The sequence below is a fragment of the Tachyglossus aculeatus genome, chromosome 7 (genome assembly GCF_015852505.1).
Source record: "Tachyglossus aculeatus isolate mTacAcu1 chromosome 7, mTacAcu1.pri, whole genome shotgun sequence".
NCBI classification, from domain to species: domain Eukaryota; kingdom Metazoa; phylum Chordata; class Mammalia; order Monotremata; family Tachyglossidae; genus Tachyglossus; species Tachyglossus aculeatus.
In genome coordinates this window covers 56,186,353-56,207,744 of record NC_052072.1, presented here as the reverse complement: position 1 = coordinate 56,207,744, position 21,392 = coordinate 56,186,353, and the positions used below count along the sequence as shown (strand labels likewise).

General features: G+C 43.0%; 1 protein-coding gene across 1 annotated transcript in view; it reads right to left on the bottom strand.

Annotated features, from left to right (window-relative positions):
• The window catches only part of ASB18 (ankyrin repeat and SOCS box containing 18), a 42,099-nt gene that overhangs the window by 6,103 nt on the left and 14,604 nt on the right, over window positions 1-21,392 (bottom strand). The window contains exon 3 of the mRNA XM_038749462.1: window positions 4,947-5,451. Within this exon, the coding sequence (XP_038605390.1) occupies window positions 4,947-5,451 (505 nt within the window). The remainder of the gene's footprint in view (window positions 1-4,946; window positions 5,452-21,392) is intronic.

The window sequence follows — 21,392 nt, the reverse complement described above, 5'->3', positions numbered from 1 at the left end:
TGAATTTTTAACAAAGCAATGAAAGGGACAACTTATTGGGTGATTTGTTTGTTTCAATTTTCTAGGCATTTGGTAAATAAATGTAATTTAACCTTTACATTTGGTTTACATTGCCCACAGTAAGCACTGGAAGGCACTTTCTGTTTATAATAACAACTTTGGTATTTGTTAATCCCTTACTATGTGCCAAATCCTTGGGTAGATATAAGAAAATTAGGTCAAACACAATCCTTGTCCTGTATAGGGCTGACAGTCTAAGGAGGAAGGAGAACTGTATTTAATCCCCATTTAATTTCTCTGTGCCTGTTCTTTCATCTGAGTGACTTGCCTGAGGTCACACAGCAGGCAAGTGGCAGAGCTGAGTTCAGAACCCAGGTCTCTTGACTCCCAAGCTCATGCTCCTTTTGCTAGGCCATGTTACTTCTCTGGATAAATAAATGTGTGTGACTTACATCCAGCAACTAAACATTGCTGAAACCTCTATACTCTGAGGTCTAATGGGTGCTAAGCATTTGAGCTTTCTATCTAATTTGGTGAATTAAACAATTGACACATCACTAGAGGGACTGAGTTCAAACTCCCATTTCTGCAGCTTTTTTTCTTTCGTCATCAACCTTCTCAGCCAAGTTATTTGGAGATCATTTGAAAGAAAGGATCATAACTTCCCTAATCAAATTGCCCCATTCTTCTCAGAATTGCAAGGTACATGGCCTTTGCTTTTGAGGACAAAAAAGAACACATTTTGGCCCTCTCATTACCAGATGTTTATGGAATTCCGGGTCCACAGCTATAGAGCAGGGTCATGGCCGAGTTTTCAGAACTCACCACCCCACCAACAGCATTCATATCGTTGACAACTTAAAATTTCATCCATACATTAGCAAAGGGAACCTGGCAAAGCTGTCTTTTTCTCTAAAGAGGAGAGGTCAACATTGTAAGAAACAATATCTTCATCTTCAGGTAATATACCAGGCAACATGAGTTTTTTTTCTTTTATATTGGAACATCTGTGGAAACTAGCGCTGAAACAGTCAATGCTTTGTAGGAGGCACTGAGCCTTCTCAGACCCCATGAGCTGTGTTCTGTCCCTTGCCCAAAGGACCTCTCCATCTCCCATACTGATCCTCTTGCTCTCTCTCAAAAAAAAACCCTAAATATTTCTAAATGACCTCATGCTGTTCAGAATTCCTATTGAACAGTTGTGTTCCCCGATGACAATAAATCCATATGAAGCAAAACATACTTTGGCTTTTCTTTTTTCTGGTTCTGCTGACTATGACGTCTTATTGCCTGTCTTCAGGAATTCATTTTCTGTCTCCACTGTTTCACCTCTCTGGGGCACCCTACCTCTATCCCTCTCCCTCGCCCTCTCTCTCCCCCCCTCCCCCCCCCCCACCCGCCTGGGGCACCCTACCTCTACACAGCACAAACACACCCTACCTCTATCCATATCTCACACACACACTTTCCCCCACTCCCGATCCTGCAGCACTGAACCCCTTATATTTTCCAGGCAGCTGGCTGCCTTCATTATTTTTATGCCGACATAGTTTTAAAATTTTCACTGCCTCGTTGCTAGCTGCTGAGAAGCTGCTGCCACATTATTCTGACACGCTGATGTCATTAGCGTCCACACACACTCTCATCGGCTAATGAGGCGGTGGAAAGAAAATTAAGGGGAAAAAATCACACAGGCACATTGCTTTGTATGTGGATGGAGGAATAAAACAAGAAAAACAGGAGCTTGATGTTTGTGGTTTGCACACTTCTCCTCTTCCTCACACATCCGAGAGAATCAGGGCATCCTGATAACCACAACTTCATCTTTGCTATAGCCCACTTAACCTTTTCCTAGTCTCACCCTCCCTTTTAGGCATCCGATTCTACTTTGAAGATCACTTTTTTTTTAATTCACATTTTTTTTCAGACCCCACCCAGGATATAAAATGTGAGTTTAGGTCAAGGATTTGGATAGACCTTAAGAGTCTCCACTGCTTCCATGCTCCAGGTGGTTGGAATTCCCCAAAGTTTTTATTTTTTCCTGGTAAACTGATCTACAGAAATAACCTCACACCTGTTCCCTCTCTGTGATGACTTAAAGTGGGAGGGGGAAAAAGAACCAAAGGGAAATGGCAGTTGCATCCTGAATGAGAAGTTGACTGCAACTGGGAAGTGATTTTGGAGTCAAAGTGGGTGATGTTAGATCATGGGGAGCAATGCAACCCAGTTCTTGACCCATAATAAGTGCTTAACAAATACCATAAAAAAATCCAGGAGACCTATGCATTTGATTCCAAGTAGCTCCCGATGGAAAAGGCTCAAAGATGCAAGTGTGTGTCTGTCTGTGGGTCCAGTTCTGTCCTACCACTCCAGCTAAGAGGAATGAAAGCCGAGACTCAAAATATATAAGGAAACTTTGTAACTGTCTCCTAAGTTCAATACTCCTCTTGGTATAAACAGGGGTAGCCCCTTTTCAGTGGTAACCCTGTTTTTATTCTCCCCCCACACACTTTGGGACCTGGCGAATTTTCTGTGACTAGTGCAATATCCCATGCCTCTGAGGGGCCTGCACCAGCCCTGCTGCAGTGGTGTGCCACCTGCACCTTCTGCAGCTCCACCCTGGCATCTAGAATTAACTAGTAAGTGGTCACCCAGGCAGAGAGACCTGGCACCATTGACGTGCTCGTCTGCAGAATTGGTGACACCACTTTGATTTTTGCCAGTAGAACACTACGAGTTGCTCCAATGGTTGTTTAATGTCCTCATGCCACAGTGATCTCGCCTTTGTCTGGGGATGGGGAGGCTGTGATTTATGTCAAAAGCTGGCTGTGAAACCTTTGCCTCGGTAATTCTGAGCGCTGTGGGTGTCTCTTTAAATCTATTTAAAGTATGGTTGTTGCCCACGGACAGCATGTTCTATTGTTCCTCTGTGCATGCCCTGCTACGGAGCCTGAATCCTGTTCACGGTGTATCCTTTGTGGCATGAGCGACATGGGGATTCTTTAGTGTGCTGTGGTGTCATGTCTGGAAGGGCTATGGAAACTGGCTGCTACTATGCCTTTTATTTATTTTTTGACCTGGTGAGTCCTGACTTCTTGGAATCCTGTCAGGGATCCTGGGAGGGGTGGAATGCAGCTCAAGCATATTGCATCATCTGGGGCTGTGCACGGTGGTTTAGAGTATTCAAAATTGCCAGTTGCTATTACACTGGCCACTAAACTCAGGTCTTTGCGTTTGGTCAGGGCAAACCAGGGGATTGTGGTCCCCATGGCCTCTGTCTCTGGTTCTTTCAAGAACAGACCCAGGTGCACTGACTCCCAGGCCTGTGCTTTTTCCATTAGGTCGAGCTGCTTCTCAGCCCCCATGGGACTGAAGTGATATTCACACCCTCACTGCCACTGGGACAGTGTTCAAATCTGAGTCAGAGAGTTGGGAGGCCCTGTTGCAATGACACCTGCATCTCTGCCTGAACTGGATTATCACACAACCCATGCTTGAGATGAAGAGTCGAGGCCAAGGGTCAGAAATCCACCCCCCTGAGACAGTAATTGACTCCCTCTTCTGTCCCCCTTCAAAGCCTTATTGAAGGCACACCTCCTCCAAGGGGCCTTCCCTAAGTCCTCTTTTCCTCTTTTCCCACTCCCTTATGTGTCACTCTGACTTGCTGCCTTTACTCATCCCCCCCCTCCAGCCCCACAGCACTTCCGTACATAACCTGTAACTTTTTATTGTCTCTCTCCTCGCTAGAGTGTACGCTTATTGTGGGCAGGGAATGTCTTATGTTGTTCTATTGTACTCTCCCAAGTACAGTGCTCTGCACACTAAGTGCTCAGTGAATACGACTGACTGACTTTGAGGCTGGGCTAAAGCAAAGGAGACCTGTGGAGGCTAAGTGAAGCGTGGTATGTCTTGGTGAGCGATGCTTTGTGCTGATGCCCCAATTGAGCTTTTATATTCTTGTCTGGCTGCAGACTCAGACTATACCGAGTGAAATGCTGGTGTCCCACCAGTCTTAATTTACAGAAGGGCCCGGGTAATGGTCACATGCCTCCTAAAATTTGGAGATCATATTGCTTCACAACGTTACTAGAGAGAATGCCAATTCCCTTGCATTCATGACGGTTATATACACAGGTAAAAGTGGAAATCAAAGCTATCATAACTGGGAAACTTCCCCACTTTTTTCATTTTTAGAAATTGCATCCTTGTCATAGATCAGCTATCATCTACCTGTGTCTCTTCTTGCTATAGATATGTCTACCTCTAGGACCTTCAGAGAACATTGCATGAAGGGATTTGGCTCAATTCATGGGGATCTCAAATCCCCATGAGGAAGATCAAGTGAGCCATGGGTCCATTTTCCAGTCTCAGAAGATGAAGTGATGAGGGGTATAAAATGGCAGAGCTACGCAAGAGACTTGAGATTTCTAACTTGGTTCAGGATTTGTCCTGGGCCAATAATTCCCTCCTTAGTTAAAGCCACTTAACCAACGTATACTATCCAAAGAACCCAAGTGCAAGACTTGCCTGAAGATTGTAATTGTCTACAAGGAAAGTGAAGTTTTTACATCTGAGAAATTTAATAACCTCACAATAGGGTACCAGCCCAATTCGACTGGATCTGAAAAGAGAATGTGTTTTATGTTTCTTGGGCTATCATAAGTCATCAGTTAATCCTGTTTATAGAGCACACTGTATTAAGCATGCGGGAGGGTACAACAGAGTTGGTAGACACATTCCCTGCTCACAAGGAGCTTACTAGTCCAATTTTTGTTAGCAAAGACCTGGTCCCCTAGTTCTGCAGTTGAAACAGTTTGATCAAATGAAATGAATCTAACATGGCTCAGTACTCCCTTAAATTCTCCTCGGGTGCTCTGTTCATTTTCTAGCTACCAAGCACAGCTAAAATAAAAGTTAATCCACCTCAAAGACTTCCCCTGTTGTACCTTCTCAAAAGCTGCAGGCCAGATCTTCTGGGAACCATAGTTGAGGAGCATTTGTACTGTCTGATGGGGCTTGAGCTCTCTCTTGAAGGAGGCGCTCTGTAAGACACAAGCCATGGGGGAGGCTCCGTTGTAGTCTATGGCATTGATGTCAGCTTTGTTCCTAAGCAGGAGTTGTACCAAGCCATGGTTGGCATTTTTGCTGGCCTTGTGGAGTGGGCTCTTCTCCTCTTCATCCCTGCTATTTACATCTGCCCCATAGAGCAGCAGTAACTTGCACACCTGTAAATAGCGAGCTTGGTCCTCCAGCTTTTTGGCTTGCCCACAGGCCACACTGAGTGGTGTCTCTTTATGACTATTCTTGGGGTCCACACTTGCCCCATTCTTCAGGTACAGGTGCACATGATCAGGGAGGCCATGCTCAGCTGCTGTGTGGAGTGGTGTTTCCTGAGACTCCTCGCTTGGTTGGTCTACTAAAGCACCATATTTCACCAGGATCCTGGCACATCTGTGAAGGAAAAATAGGGACATCATCTAGAGTGAGTGAGTGTGTGTGTGTGTGTGTGTGTGTGAGATTTTCCTTGTAGAGGTTGGCCCACTACTTATTCTTCACAACTCCCTGCCTTCACTTCTTACCTGTAGCCCTCATCCTGGAAGAGCACACACACTTAAAAACAATGGTGAAGACTAACATGTCACCTGTATAATACAAGCAGTGTGGCCTAGTGGAAAGAGCACAGGCCTGGGAGTCAGGGCACCTGGATTCTAATCCTGTCTCCACCACTTCCCTGTTGTGTGACATTGAGCAAATTTCTCAGACTGAGCACTTTCTACTGGGGACAGGGGCTATCTAACCTGATTATCTTGGCACATAGTAAGCACTTAATAAATACCATTAAAAAGTCACAACTTCTCTCTACCTCAGTTTCTACATCTGTTGATACAGAGAATTAAATATTTACTCCCTTTCCCACTTAGAATCTGGGCCCCATTTGGGATGGAACCTGTACCCTTATTGCACTGCTCAGTATAGTGGTTGGTGCATATTATGTCTGTTATATTGTACTCATCCAAACAGAACAGTGTTCTGCACACAGTAAGCATTTAATAAATACTATTAATAGTAAGCACTTAACAAATATCACTATTTTAAGTTGATTTAAAAAATAAATGAGATTAGGACTATGACTTACTATTAAATCATTTTCTAAGCTCAAAAGTCAATATATGGGAAGACATTACTAATACTTCTGGATTTAAAATTTATACCAGAAATATATACTATGGTATTTAGAGAGGACTGGAAATAAGAACTGGAATAAGAAATAAGGTGGCAATGAAGTTAAGAATTGACATTTGAACATTTTTTTTTTTAAATAGCTACAGGAGTTGAATGACCAAAATGCTATGATTTGGATTATGTTTCAAAACCTCCAGTGCTAACCAGAAGTCTCCTTGGGATTTCTTGAGGGTTTTGGCATGGATTATCCTGACTTCCAAGCTTCTCATTTGCAGACGCTTCTGATATTCTTGGGATAACATCGAATTTAACAAGTTGCTACCCGGGGAGGGGACGAACAACCACTGTCCTTGTTCAGTCACAATTTTGGGTTATTTTAGATGGACTTTGTTCATTGCTCATTTGAACTGACATGGACTCACTGGGAGATGTCCTCAAAGGCCATCCGGCATCATGGTGGCTGCCAATTTGCTTTAGGGATAAAGGCACAGAGTCCTTGATTAGGTAAGGCCACACTAGGCTCCTAACAAGACTACTATATGGCCATTTAATGCTGGTGACCTATATATAGGCCTCTTAGCCTCAGGGTTATCTGTCATTTTGAGGTGAAGCTGTACCCACATAGTCTGACACTTTTGAAAGAAAGCTTTAGTTCTCTACTTGTAGGAGAGACCTGAAAAATTTGGTTGTAATCACAAGTTTTCCACTGACTGCTACTTTTAAGTTTACTACATAATGTGTTTTTTGGGTGGGGGAAGGGGCATAGCATTTGAAGCGAGGTTGTAGCTATAAGCATGGTGACACTGACTTGGAGATACTTTGAAATGAAGTTTTAACTATTTAATTTTATTGGAAAAATTGGTTTTAAAAAAAACTTTTCACAGACTGGGTTTTAGGTTGTTTATAAAATACCATTTTTCACAATTTAAGTATGTCTGTGCTACCTAAAATTCATTTAATCCATTGAGCACTTACTGTGTGCAAAACACTGTACTAAGTGCTTGAGAGAGTCAACATAACAATAAACAGACACATTCCCTGCCCACAATGAGCTTACAGCCTAGAGGATGTTTTAACCTGGATGCTGATGCTTGTTTCAGTTTTTCCTCTGTTCCTTTTTATTCTTAGCTCAACTGGGTCTCAATGATTGAGGCCAAAAAAAATCAATTGTACTTACTGTGGACAGAGCACTATATTAAGCACTTGGGGGAGTACAACACAACTGAGTTGGTAGATACATTTTCTACCCACAGTGAGCTTACAATATATTTACTTTAAAATGCTTTAATTTTGTTTTTCAAAGTGGGACCATACATTTATTTTTCAATGTTATTCTGACTGGGAAAGTCAGTCATAGTAGCTAAAAGATCCTTGCAAATATTGATGTTGTTTGAAGTCTATGGTACTGGTTCTCAGGGCAATCATTAGCCAGGAAGAGAATGCAAATCTTAGCCATAGAGTTTTTGGTTTGCTTCTTTTAAAGAAGAGAGGGAATTAAAGATCTGGATTTAGATTTTTTTTTTCCTTATCTGCTGGAGATCTGTCACTGTGTTTTGTACTATCAATAAACCCCAGTGTTCCTTTCAGTAGGGAAGAATGGTGCTTTTGCAGCTGCCTTGCAACAAGAGAAAGTTACCAGTCCTCAACATTTATTATTATTATTATTTTAAAAAACTACACCTCAACCTCTTTGGAAAGTGCACAGGCATAAAGAATGCTGATATCTTGCTGGAGTGTGATCAGACTAAACTACTGATTTCACTGCCTGGAAGTGCCTTCTATTTCTCATCAAGACACGATAATCCAAAACATCGAAGTTTGTCCAATCAGGGTGTTTCCCCTGAATTAAAAAAATATAAAATAGAAGAGTGGTAGTTAAGCTTCAAGGTTTCCCCTCCCCCACTGAAGTCTGAAGCCTCTCTGTTGCCTTCCATTAACCTGATTAGCATGTTAGCAATAAGAACAAGTGTCGGGGAGTATATGTGGCAGAGTTGACATGGTGGAGGACTTCCTTTGGGGAAGATGTCACCTGATGTCTGTGGCCTACCGTCTGGGTGACCCAGCTTCTTCTTGGCACCTCTGCCTTGGGGCAAGGGCCTGTGAGCAGGCTTCATGCTATCCTATGAGACAGGCAGAAGGCAGTGAAGTCCAGCCTACGTATAAGCTGAAGCTGTTGGGAACTGAGGCTATCTCTCCCATCTGAAAATGTCAAAGTGACTATTTGTCCAGCCCGTAAAATCTAGGATTAAGTAGATACCATATTGGTTTAGCTGGCTTTGTTTGGAAACAACATGACAAATTACTTCATTGCTTTTCAACCTCTCTGCCTGCCATTCCTTTTTTCCTTATTCAGGCCAAGTAAAGGCAATTATACCACCTTGGAAGAAGACCTCTTATAGCAATTTTGGATTCACTACTAGGCATGGAAAAATTATGAGGTTAACCGACATTCATAATACCAGCAGTACTTAATCTCTGTTCTGGTTTCAGGCTACCTAACAATAGTAATTATTATGGTACTTATTAAGCATTTACTATGTGCCAAGCACTGGGGGAGATTCAAGCTAATTAGGCTGGATACAGTCCCTGTCCCACATGGGGCTTTCACTCTTAATCCCAATTTCACAGATGAGGCAAATTAGGCCCAGAGAAGTGAAGTGCTTTGCCCAAGGTCACACAGACATGTGGCAGAGTCAGGATTAGAACCCAGGTCCCTCTGACTCCCATGCCTTTGCTTTATCCACTAAGCTATGCTGCTTCCCTTACCCTCTGGTGGTCTTAGGGGTTTTCTACAGGGAGAAAGGGATTGTTGGGTGTGTTTTTTTTTTTTTGTTTGTTTGTTTGTTTAAACCTCATGGGTGAAAAAGACCTAGAAAGGTGGTGAGGGACAGTTAACGTAACTTGCCAAATTGGGCAAGGTACTATAGCTGCTCAACTCTCTGACTAATTTTAGGCTTTTTTAGGATTTATGGACCACTTGTCTGGGCCAAGATGATGGGATTTGGGAGGGTCAAAAGGATCTAGTTTTTCATACTGTGCAGGAAGATTTATCTGGTGAAGAAAATACTAAATTACACAGATACAATCTGGGGAACTAAAGGCAAAGATGCTTGAAAGAGTTTATTGGGTCTGAATGTCAGCAGTGTGGTCCTATGTTTACAAAAATAAGGAGGCCACTTTGATATATAATAATAATCGCATTTATTAAGTGCTTGCTATGTGCAAAGCACTGTTCTAAGCGCTGGGGAGGTTACAAGGTAATCAGGGTGTCCCACGGGGGACTCACAGTCTTAATCCTCATTTTACAGATGAGGTAACTGAGGCACAGAGAAGTTAAGTGACTTGCCCAAAGTCACACAGCTGACAATTGGTGGAGCTGGGATTTGAACCCATAAACTCTGACTCCAAAGCCCATGTTCTTTCCACTGAGCCATGCTGCTTTTCGTATAGAGAGGTGATTGAAATGTAGGACCATATGGCCCTTCCTAGAGGCTCAGCAAAAGTCACATGCTTCTTTGTGGGCAGAGCCCACGTGCATCCCCATGTACCCTACTCTTTTTCCAGTCTACATGCCCATTCTTTTCCACTTCCTTCCTGCAAGACTATGGTCAAGATAGTGTAATGTGACTGAGGCAGCCATAGTGTGAGAGAATGACAGTAACACCTATGATTGCCACTTACAGAGGTTGCTGGAAATTGCCATAGACTTGATATAGCCTTAAGACTATGTCCTCCTCTGAAGTACACGAACTGCTGGAGCTGGATATGTAATGGTTTCAAAGGTGAAAATAAATTGCATAAATAAGACCTTTAAGGAAAGAACTGGGGTTGAGTGTAAGAAGCATCATTAGACAAGTTGCCATTCATTCCAGTGTTCAGTCTCCCATGGGGCAATTGAATGCTTGGAGGAATCAGTGCTTGCCTGTGTGCAGAGTACTGTTCTAAGCATTTGGCAAAGTACAACAGCATTAATAGATATGATCCCTTCCCTCAAGGACATTACACTCAGAGGTGAAGCTTGGCCTTTTGGAAAGACCATGGCCCTGGGAGTCAGAGGTCCTAGGTTCTAGTCCCAGCTCTGCCAACTATCTGCTGTGTGTCCTTGGGAAAGTCACTTAACTTCTTTGTGCCTTAGTTTCCTCAACTTTTAAAACAGAGATTCAAAATCTGATGTTCCTTCTACTTAGACTGTGAATCTCATGAGTGACAGGGACTGTATTCAACCTGATTAACTTGTATCTGCGCCAGTGCTTAGAACAGTTCTTGACACATAGTAAGTAATTAACAAATACCATAAAAATGGCAGTTGATATTTGAAGAGGAGATATAGGGTGGCAGGTGAGATATTAGGCATGGAAGACCTCGTGGAGTAGATGTGATTTTATCATCAGTGGTATTTATTGAGCACTGCACTAAAAGCTTAGCAGAGTACAGTATTATAGTTTTGGTAGTCCTATTATTAGCAGGAAATGGAGTGCCAGAGTTGGTCAGAGATGTGGTTTATCAAATATGAAGGGAGAGGGAGTTCCAGGCAAGGGGTGGGCATGAGCAAGCAGCAAGTGGTGGGAGAGACAAGAATGAACTGCAATGAGTAGGTTAGCTTGAGAGGAACAGAAGAGTGAACTGAAGTGTAGTGGGAGAAGAATGGATAAGCAGGAGGGGAAAAAACTGATGGAGTACTTGGAGCCAGTGGTCAGGAGTTTCTACTTTAATTCAGAGAGGAATGAGTAATCACTGGCAGTTTTTGAGACATGTGGAGGTGTATACAGAGAGGAAAAATGATATGGGAAACAGCATGGAGAATGGACTGGAGAGAGGAGAGATCAGAAGTAGGGAGTTCAGTGAAGAGGCTTAGGCACCAGTCAAACTGGCATATAAGTGGTTGGACCAGCATGGTGGCCATTTGGATGGATTCTGGCAATGTAGAATAACTTGAGGGGATTTGGTGATAGAACGAATATGAGAGTTAAAAGAAAGGAGGGAGACAAGGATAATGCCAAAGCTAAGGGTTTCAGCGGCAGGGAAGATGACGTTAAGTGGTGGGAAAGTGAAGTGGAGGAGATGACTCGAGAGTGTAGATGAGTTTCTTTTTAGACATATTGAGGTATTGGTGAGACAATCCTTTGGAGATGTTAAGAGTCAGGAGAAGATGTGAGATTGTAGAGGAGGAGAGAGGTCAGAGCTAGCAAGGTAGATTTGGGAGTCATCCACATACAGGTGGTAGCTGAATCAATCATGTGGATGATCTCTCCAGGGAGTGAGCTTAAATTTAGATAAGAAGGGGATTCAGAACAGAGACTTGAGGGGTGGATAGCTGCCATTATGGGGCCCTTCTAGATGACCATCTTTACCAACTTGACTCTATTCCTGGAGGTGGCAAAAACTCATAATAATAATGTTAGTATTTAAGTGTTTACTATGTGCCAAGCACTGTTCTAAGTGCTGGTGTAGATAGAAGGTCATCAGGTTGTCCCACGTGGGGCTCACAGTCTTCATCCCCATTTTACAGATGAGTTAACTAAGGCACAGAGAAGTTAAGTGACTTGCCCAAGGTCACACAGCTGACAAGTGGCAGAGCTGGGATTAGAACCCATGACCTCCAACTCCCAAGCTCATGTTCTTTCCACTAAGCCACGCTGCTTCTCTAATGCTTCTCATATGTCAGGAGGCACATTGTAATAAGTCCTTCCAGAAAGCAATTCAGTTTACCAGTCCCACTGTTGGAATATCCTGGAAATATTTTAAGCAAGAAGTGCCGAACAAAACACTGTGTCAAATCCTTGGACAGCAAGGATGATGTCTTCTGTCTTCCCAGTATGATGTTTGCAGCTCCAAATCTCTTTTGACAAACAGAAGGGCATTAAAGATAAACAGGTCTCATCAGTATTTTTCAGTGTAAGTAAATGAATGTGATAAGCCAGTCTAATTGAATCAATATTACTGCTACTTTTTATCCTTGAAGTTGTTACAGTTGCAGAAGTGATATGGTGACAAAACAATGTCATATTTTGTAGTTCATGAAAAGGGGAGTACAACTGTCTGGCTTCCAGTGACTTGCTGAAAGATTTTAGAGTGTGTGCGATAAAGATTGGGAGAGTTTCAAGTGAAATGTGGAAAGTTTTGGGTTAACTGCAGGGTTTTGGATAATGGGACCTTGCCTGGGCGTAATTCTAGATGTCTTTCTATGTCTCCCTATGGGGGAGTATTTATTTATTTATTTTTTAAGCTATGTAGTCCTCCCTTAGCCCTTTGTTCCCGGAGTTGGGTTTGAAGGTGGAGAGGAATGGTTTATGATAACCCCATGGATATTTGGTAGGATAAATTACACTTTCGGTTTGCTCTTCAGGTTGGATTCCCTCACATTTTTTTTTTCTTTTTTTCTTGTTACCCCTCCCTACCTTTTAATTACACAAATGTGTGTAATTTTTCTTTCACTTGGAAAGGATTTGAATTAAAACATGAAAAAAGTTATCTGAAATTGTTGATGTGAAAGAACAGATAACCTATGATTGGCATGATAGGGTGGTGAGGGCAGGAATAGATTTGGAAAGGTATAAGAAACTACAAATACATTGACCTTTAAATTAAATATTATGCTGTGGTTCAGCATTTTTACTGTTTTAGGAAAAATCCTAGCAGGATATGCATCAAGCCCAGCATAGTTAAAGTTTAAGCTAGTTTGTGGTTCCAAGATGGGGAAATATTTTTATATCAGTTGCTAGTTTATTGAAGGTGGGGGGAAAAATGACAAACATGAGATAATCCATTCCAAAACATGAAGGTGGGTGTCTGACAACATTCTTCATCCCTGTTCCTCCAAATATCTTTCAAAGCCCCTGTCAGATAGGACCTCAGGCTGCACAGACCATTAACCTGGCCCAGTAATGGCCTTGCTTGTGTTCTCATGTTGTTGCTAGCCACTGGGCTTGGTAACTCCCCTAAAAATTTGCAGATGGCATTTAAATGAAAGCAGGAACCCATTTTTAAGAGCTCCTCTCCCTTTGACCTTTATTCCTCTTCTGTAGTGGCAGTCACCTCATTCTAAAATTTCCTGACTGCTTTATTTTTTCTTAGAAGATGAAGAAAGAAAAAAATGCACTTAGAGCTTCACAAAGTCACTCCTTCCCTCTTCTTACCACCCCGATCCTGTTTTTTTTTTTTAACATCCCTTTTACCCCAAAATATCCTTTGGAAATAGAGCAGGATGGAATCTAATGGGGACATGTTCATTTACTGTTTAAATGCAAAGTCATTTACTTTTTCAGGAATCTCCTTAGCATTGATTTATATTTGACACACCCTCCATTTAGCAAATATTTCTCCCTGCCCCAAGTCAGTTTGATAAGTAGTTACTTTATTTCACTAATGTGGAAGCTCAGACCTAAAGAGTTAGGGCTGGGAAATACTGATTTATCTTGTCTCTGCCCAGGTTAAGACTAGGCTACATCTGTACTTTCATAAACTATAATTCACCTCCTTAGTCCCATAGAATCAATTCATGGTTAAATGCTACCCCAAATTTTTTCCAACTGGATCTGGACTAGGAAGGAATTGCTTATAATTTTGAAAAGATAACTGTAGTACTTTCATAACCTGAGCTATGGCTGCTAGTACTGTTGACACTGTTAAGAAGAGACACAAAGATAATGTTTATTAGAATAACTGGAAAAGTGACATCACCCCATCTTTATTCTAATCACACGAGCCTTAGTGGAAAAGAAAAAGTGTAGTGAATTTAGACTCCTCTCACCTCACCATGTTAATTATCTCTGCTGTAAAAAAAAGAGGTCAAGGAGAGGAACTCTCCACTAAATAGGACGAAGTTGGCATGCGTGGCTCCTAAAGTGAAGAAGGTAAGACTGAACTTTACTGGAACTTTTTTTTTTTTAAATCTCTTCAAAAAGCTTCTAGATTAAAGCTCTGATATCCCTTTTTTTGTGTGTGTTGAATTCTCCTGAATTCTGAAGCTCAATGGTTGGAAGGAAGCCCAGATAATTTTTTTTATCCTAGTCACTCAGAGGCTCAAAGGTTTTAAGTCCTGCCCCCATGGTGAATTGCCGACTATATGGGGATATAGAAGAACGTGGCAGATAGGTGTTCAGGCCATTGTTATCAAGAGTTAGAAAAATAAAATAGAGCTGTATGTAGGTCAATGACCCACTCTCTATTGTCAGGGAAAAATTAAGGATGACCTAAAATCTACTACTTGTACTTAAAAAAAATGCAGGAGGAAAGTAGTCTTTCCTAATCAAAGGGTTATGTTTATGTTACCAAAAGCTTGACCTCCTCAGTGTCTAACTTTTCTAAAGTCTTTACAGTTGAAAAGCAGTGGTCGAAGCCTTACACCCTGCCTGACATGTCTATTAATTTTTGATCCTTCAAGGTAGTTGGCTAAGTTATTGTAGCGGTGCCCAGTGGTGTTGCTGGAGTTAAGCGTCTGTCAGCATTTTCCATTATAGATGCTGATATTCAAGGGCTTGGAACTTAGCCGCTGAACAGTTAGCTTCTGACTGAAATTTGGAACCACAGGCTGGAAATCTTTTTCTGTTTTAACTTGTCAGGGATGCAAATAAGTTAAGGCAAGCTTCAGTGAGATCTCATACCTATGCCTACATGCCATATAGCTATATATTTAAGATGATTTACGTGACTGGGGTGTTTTCTCTTTTGCCTTTTCCTCTCCTCCCTACTCCCCAATCTGGTGAAGGTGCTAATGAGAAACAAATGGCAGGCTGCAAGGTAGAGAAATTGAATGAGGGCATACATATAACAGTATTAATTGTAGTATTTGTTAAGCACTTACTATCTGCCAGGAACTGTATTAAGTGCTGGGTTGTATACACGTAAATTGGGGTGAATACAGTCCCTGTCCCATGTGAGGTTCACAGTCTCGATTCCCATTTTGCAGGTGAGGTAACTGAAGCATAGAGAAGTGAAGTGACTTGCCCAAGGCCACACAGCAGACAAATGGTGGAGCTGGGATTAGAACCCATGACCTTATTCTCCTGGACTAATGAGAATCTATTTGACATATATAGTTGCCATCCCCCTCACCTTTGCCCTAGGTTGGTAATAAGAAAGCAATATGGTCCTCAAGATAACTCGGGTCCAGTCAGCTTTCTAATCTTATCCCAGACCACGTCTCTAGCTAATGAGAGCATCTTGAGGGCAGGGGCAATTCAGTGGGCCTCTGGGGGTCTGGAGAGGAAGTCCAGAAGAGCTAGCTGGGATGGTAGATTGGTGTTAGAGCAGCGAGATCTGTCAGAAGAAGGTACGAAGGCAGGGGCCACACACAAACTATTCCTACCTGGGCTCAAAAACAGAGTAGACAGGACATTTTAAAAAGTGCCTTTCAAAGCCTTACTGGGCCTGTTTGTGTTTGCCCTTTTAGTATGATAATTTTAAAATCAATTGACAGACATTTAAGTACCTCCCCACTACTGCAGTGAGGGGGAGACTGGATGCCCCTTTTCCCCAAAGGTCTGATAATCGTATCAATCTGCTTTTGAGGGAGATACGTTTCAATCCTATTTTTGCATTCATTTCAATTTAGGCTTCTTGGTAGCTAGCCCCTCACAATGAGAGGAGGTGCCAAAATAAATGAAGGAATTAACTAAGGATGGAAAAGTTACATGTAGTGGAGGGTACTGGAATTGGTGAGGGGAGCACCAGTAGCTGGTATTTGTGTACCTTTGGGGTGGGTTTTGGGAACACTTGAATGGGATGTAAAGCTAGTTATTGGGTCATCATGAATGATATTTGAGTGCTTACTGTGCAGAACAGTGTACTAAACACTTGGGTGAATGTAATAGAACAGAGTTGGTAAACATGCTCCCTGACACAACGAGCATACAATCTAGAGGGATAATTGTGGTATTTAAGTGCTTACTATGTGCCAGGCACTGTACTAAGCAGTGGTGAGGGAATACAATAATAATAATAATGATGGCATTCATTAAGCACTTACTATGTGCAAAGCACTGTTCTAAGCACTGGGGAGGTTACAAGGTGATCAGGTTGTCCCATGGGGGGCTCACAGTCTTAATCCCCATTTTACAGATGACGTAACTGAGGTACAGAGAAATTAAGAGACTTGCCCAAAGTCACACAGCTGAAAATTGGCTGAGCTGGGATTTGAACCCATGACCTCTGACTCCAAAGCCAGTGCTCTTTCTACTGAGCCTGGACATAGTCCCTATCCCACAGGGGGCACACAGTCTTCATCCCCATTTTACATTTTGCAGATGAGGTAACTGAGCGAAGTTCAGACTTGATGAACTTGATGAACGGCTTCAACTATCATCTCTACGCTGATGACACCCAGATCTACATCTCTGCCCCTGCTCTCTCCCCCTCCCTCCGGGCTCGCATCTCCTCCTGCCTTCAGGACATCTCCATCTGGATGTCTGCCCGCCACCTAAAGCTCAACATGTCGAAGACTGAACTCCTTGTCTTCCCTCCCAAACCTTGTCCTCTCCCTGACTTTCCCATCTCTGTTGATGGCACTACCATCCTTCCCGTCTCACAAGCCCGCAACCTTGGTGTCATCCTCGACTCCGCTCTCTCATTCACCCCTCACATCCAAGCCGTCACCAAAACCTGCCGGTCTCAGCTCCGCAACATTGCCAAGATCCGCCCTTTCCTCTCCATCCAAACTGCTACCCTGCTCATTCAAGCTCTCATCCTATCCCGTCTGGACTACTGCACCAGCCTTCTCTCTGATCTCTCATCCTCGTGTCTCTCTCCACTTCAATCCATACTTCATGCTGCTGCCCGGATTATCTTTGTCCAGAAACGCTCTGGGCATATTACTCCCCTTCTCAAAAATCTCCAGTGGCTACCAATCAATCTGCGCATCAGAAACTCCTCACCCTGGGCTTCAAGGCTCTCCATCACCTCGCCCCCTCCTACCTCACCACCCTTCTCTCCTTCTACAGCCCAGCCCGCACCCTCCGCTCCTCCGCCGCTAATCTCCTCACCGTACCTCGTTCTCGCCTGTCCCGCCATTGACCCCCGGCCCACGTCATCCCCCTGGCCTGGAATGCCCTCCCTCTGCCCATCTGCCAAGCTAGCTCTCTTCCTCCCTTCAAGGCCCTGCTGAGAGCTCACCTCCTCCAGGAGGCCTTCCCAGACTGAGCCCCTTCCTTCCTCTCCCCCTCAACCCCCTCTCCATCCCCCCCATTTTACCTCCTTCCCTTCCCCACAGCACCTGTATATATGTATATATGTTTGTACATATTACTCTATTTATTTTACTTGTACATATCTATCCTATTTTATTTTGTTAGTATGTTTGGTTTTGTTCTCTGTCTCCCCCTTTTAGACTGTGAACCCACTGTTGGGTAGGGACTGTCTATATGTTGCCAATTTGTACTTCCCAAGCGCTTAGTACAGTGCTCTGCACATAGTAAGCGCTCAATAAATACGATTGATGATGATGATGATGATGATGAGAAGCTTTAGTTTAGCAGCAGTGGCAGTTGGCTCCAAGCTCTCTGCTCATGGATAAGGAGTGCACTGGGCTCATGCCAGTTCTTTCATCCTAAAGTTTGAACACAGGTCAGACACAGTCCATTTCCCACATGGGGCTCACAGTCTTAATCCCATTCTACAGATGAGGGAATTGAGGCACAGAGAAGTAAAGTGACTGGCCCAAGTTGTTACAGCAGGCAAGTGGTAGAGTCAGGATTAGAACCCAGGTCCTCTAATTTCCAAGCCAGGGCTCTTTCCATTAGGCCATGCTGCTTCCCTGATTTTTGGTCCCATTACCAATCCAGAAAGAAATAATTTGTGGTCGCTGGGTGTCAGTTTTTGGATCAGTAAAATAAGCTTAAGCATATTCACCTTCCTCCCAAGTCACTACCAACTCTAATGAAAATTATTGTAAATCTCGATGATCATGAAACTTCAAATGGGAAGAAAAATTGCATAGGGAGATGTCAGTTAGCACTTCCCCTCTTCTTACTAGAGAAAGTCCAGGGCTGTTCCTGTCAAAAGAATGATTAACTGGAGGTGGAAGGCCTTTCCAAGTTTCTGAAACGTGTGCTTTGCAATTCCTTGAGTAGGTAGAGCTAGTTTCATTGCAGTAAGCTTTGCTCAAGTTTGTGTTCTGTGACTTCAGTCAGACATGGAGATTGAAGTTTAGTGATTCTATGTATAAGTCTTGGCAAACTGATCTGATGACACAAGCTGCTTGATTTTTTTTTTTTTTCTCCGCCAACCACTCCTCCCCTTGTTTTTCAGATAGTTTGCTTCTTGCCATGGTGCTCATTTCAGCGGAGCTCCCTGTTGACTGGCTAATATTAATTTGTGGTAATTTTGAAGCATTTACTATGTGCCAGACACTGTAGATACAAGCTAATCAGGTTGGACACAGTCCCTGTCCAGCATAGTGCTCAAGTCTTAATCCCCAATTTTACAGATGAGGGAACTGAGGCACAGAGAAGTGAAGTGACTTGCCCAAGGTCACACAGCAGACAAGTGGCAGAGCTGGGATTAAAACCCAGGTCCTATTGACTCCCAGGCCCATGATCTAGCCACTAGGCCATGCTGTTTCTCTGCTACTATCATAAACCCAGACTAATAGATTTCTTGGTTCTGGCCTTGATGATGGCAAAAGGTCATTATTAGATTCAGCCTCACATGACCCTAAGTCTTCTTTCTTTGGAGTCATTCCTGTATTACTGCAGAACCCAAATGAAACTATGTCTTTAAAATTAGGTTGTCCATCACAACTCTTTTAATATCTATTTGCAGTGCTTCATGTATACAATAATAATAATTATGGCATTTGTTAAGCGCTTACTATATGCCAGACACTGTACTAAGCTCTGGGTGGATACAAGCAAATCATGTTGGACTCAGTCCCTGTCCCATGTGGGACTCAGTCTCAACCCACATTTTACAGATTAGGTAACTGAGGCCCAGAGAAGTGAAGCTACTTGCCCAAGGTCACACAGCAGACAAATGGTGGAGCCAGGGTTAGAACCCATCACCAATATATGCCAATCTGCCCCTTTTGAAGGCTCTCTGCTTCCTTTTGGTTGACTTTGGGGTTAATGGGGACGCAGTATGGGGAGGAAGGAATATAACAGTGGGAATTTGAGACCTGGATTCTAATCTCAGTTCTGCCACTGGCCTACTGGATGGGTGCAACTTTGGACAAGTGACAACCTCTCTCTGCCCTTGTTTACCCATCTGTAAAATATAGGATAAGGTACCTGCTCTTCCCAAGTCTTAGATTCAGAACTCCATGTAGGACAAGAACTGTTTTAGATTATTTTGTATTCACCCAACACTTAGCACAATGCTTGATGCATATCATTATTATTGGTCACTGAATGGGACTTGCAGCCTCTGCTTCAACTATTTGGTTTATTTACCTAATTTGGGGTGCTAATAATTAATGATTTGACATGTTTTCGCATGAGCACAGGCCTTCCCTATGACTAAATGTAGACACACTGAGAGATTACCAAAAATGTAAGTGGTCTTCTTGAGCCAGTGAATTGTAAGGGTCATTTCTGTTTTGGTCACTCTGGGAAGTGACCAGGAGGTGGCAGCACAGGGCAGTTTCAGCCCATTTTCTGGACTCCTGTGGTAATTGTAGGCTGGCTGTGTGGAACTGGTCCACAAGTCCTGCCCTCTGCGTCAAGGAGGAAATAGACTTAATGGGTCTGAACACTTGGAAGTAACATGTTCATGGATCTAGAATTAGCCCTACTAATGTATCCGGTCATCTCTGTGGAGAGTGTTTTAGGGTCAGCTCAATATGGTGACACCAACTGTGAAAGAAATATGGATTCTCTCAATAAATCCTTTGCTGTTTGTGCACCCTTCAGCTGAAGCCCATTTGTTCTTTAGTGTGCAGGAAAAACGTGGTTATCTGTGCTGAGTAATAGTTTTTGTCTTTGATTTTATTTTCTATGTGTGGTGACCATCTATCAATGACAAACTTGCTCATCTTATTTTGTGATGTTAAAGGCAAGTGGTTTTTATCTTAATACAGATTTGTAAATACTGTCCTTAAGGATGGATATGGTCTGATGAGCAGGGCAAAAGATGCTTTCCCAGAGCCTCTTAGTTTGATTTGGCTTCATTTCTTCTATTTGCAAAATGAGCATGCTAAGGCCTCCTTACAGGAGCATTATAGATATCAATTCAAGGTGAGTGGTTGGAAAGATGCTTTGAATTAATCAGATGAGGGAAATTTAGTGGTGACTAATACAAAGTTCAAATTTGGTATGGTGGTGAATTGCTCCCTACAGCTTCTTCTTAGTGTCTTAAATTATCAGGCAAAAACTCCTCACCCTCGGCTTCAAGGCTCTCCATCATCTCGCCCCCTCCTACCTCACCTCCCTTCTCTCCTTCTACAGCCCAGCCTGCACCCTCCGCTCCTCTGCCGCTAATCTCCTCACTGTGCCTCGTTCTCGCCTGTCCCGCCGTCGACCCCTGGCCCACGTCATCCCCCTGGCCTGGAATTCCCTCCCTACGCACATCCGCCAAGCTAGTTCTCTTCCTCCCTTCAAAGCCCTACTGAGAGGTCACCTCCTCCAGGAGGCCTTCCCAGACTGAGCCCCCTCCTTCCTCTCCCCCTCCTTCCCCTCTCCATCCACCTGCCTTACCTCCTTCCCCTCCCCACAGCACCTGTATGTATGTATATATGTTTGTATGCATTTATTACTCTATTTTATTTGTACATGTTTATTCTATTTATTTTATTTTGTTAATATGTTTGGTTTTATTCCCTGTCTCCCGCTTCTAGACTGTGAGCCCACTGTTGGGTAGGGACCGTCTCTATATGTTGCCAACTTGTACTTCCCAAGCGCTTAGTACAGTGCTGTGCACACAGTAAGCGCTCAAATACGATTGAATAAATGAAGAAAACGTGTGAATCGTCGCCTAGCTAGATGTGGGAGGAGGGAGGCAGTTGGGTTGGAATAGAAGGTCCAGAACCATTTTTCTCTTCATTTTCAATTCCTGTTGTATGTCCTCAGGACCAGTATGAGAAATAAGGAAAATGAATATTTCTAAACTAAATTTTATGCTTGAGTAAATGAATGAGTTCAAAATTTATCTCAGGAGGTTGTTGGAGACAGCTACTTTCATCTCACTGATTAATAATTATAAGTGTTTACAATGTGCTAAACACTGTACTAAGAGCTGAGGTAGAGATGAGATAATTATGTTACAGTCCTTTTTCTCACATG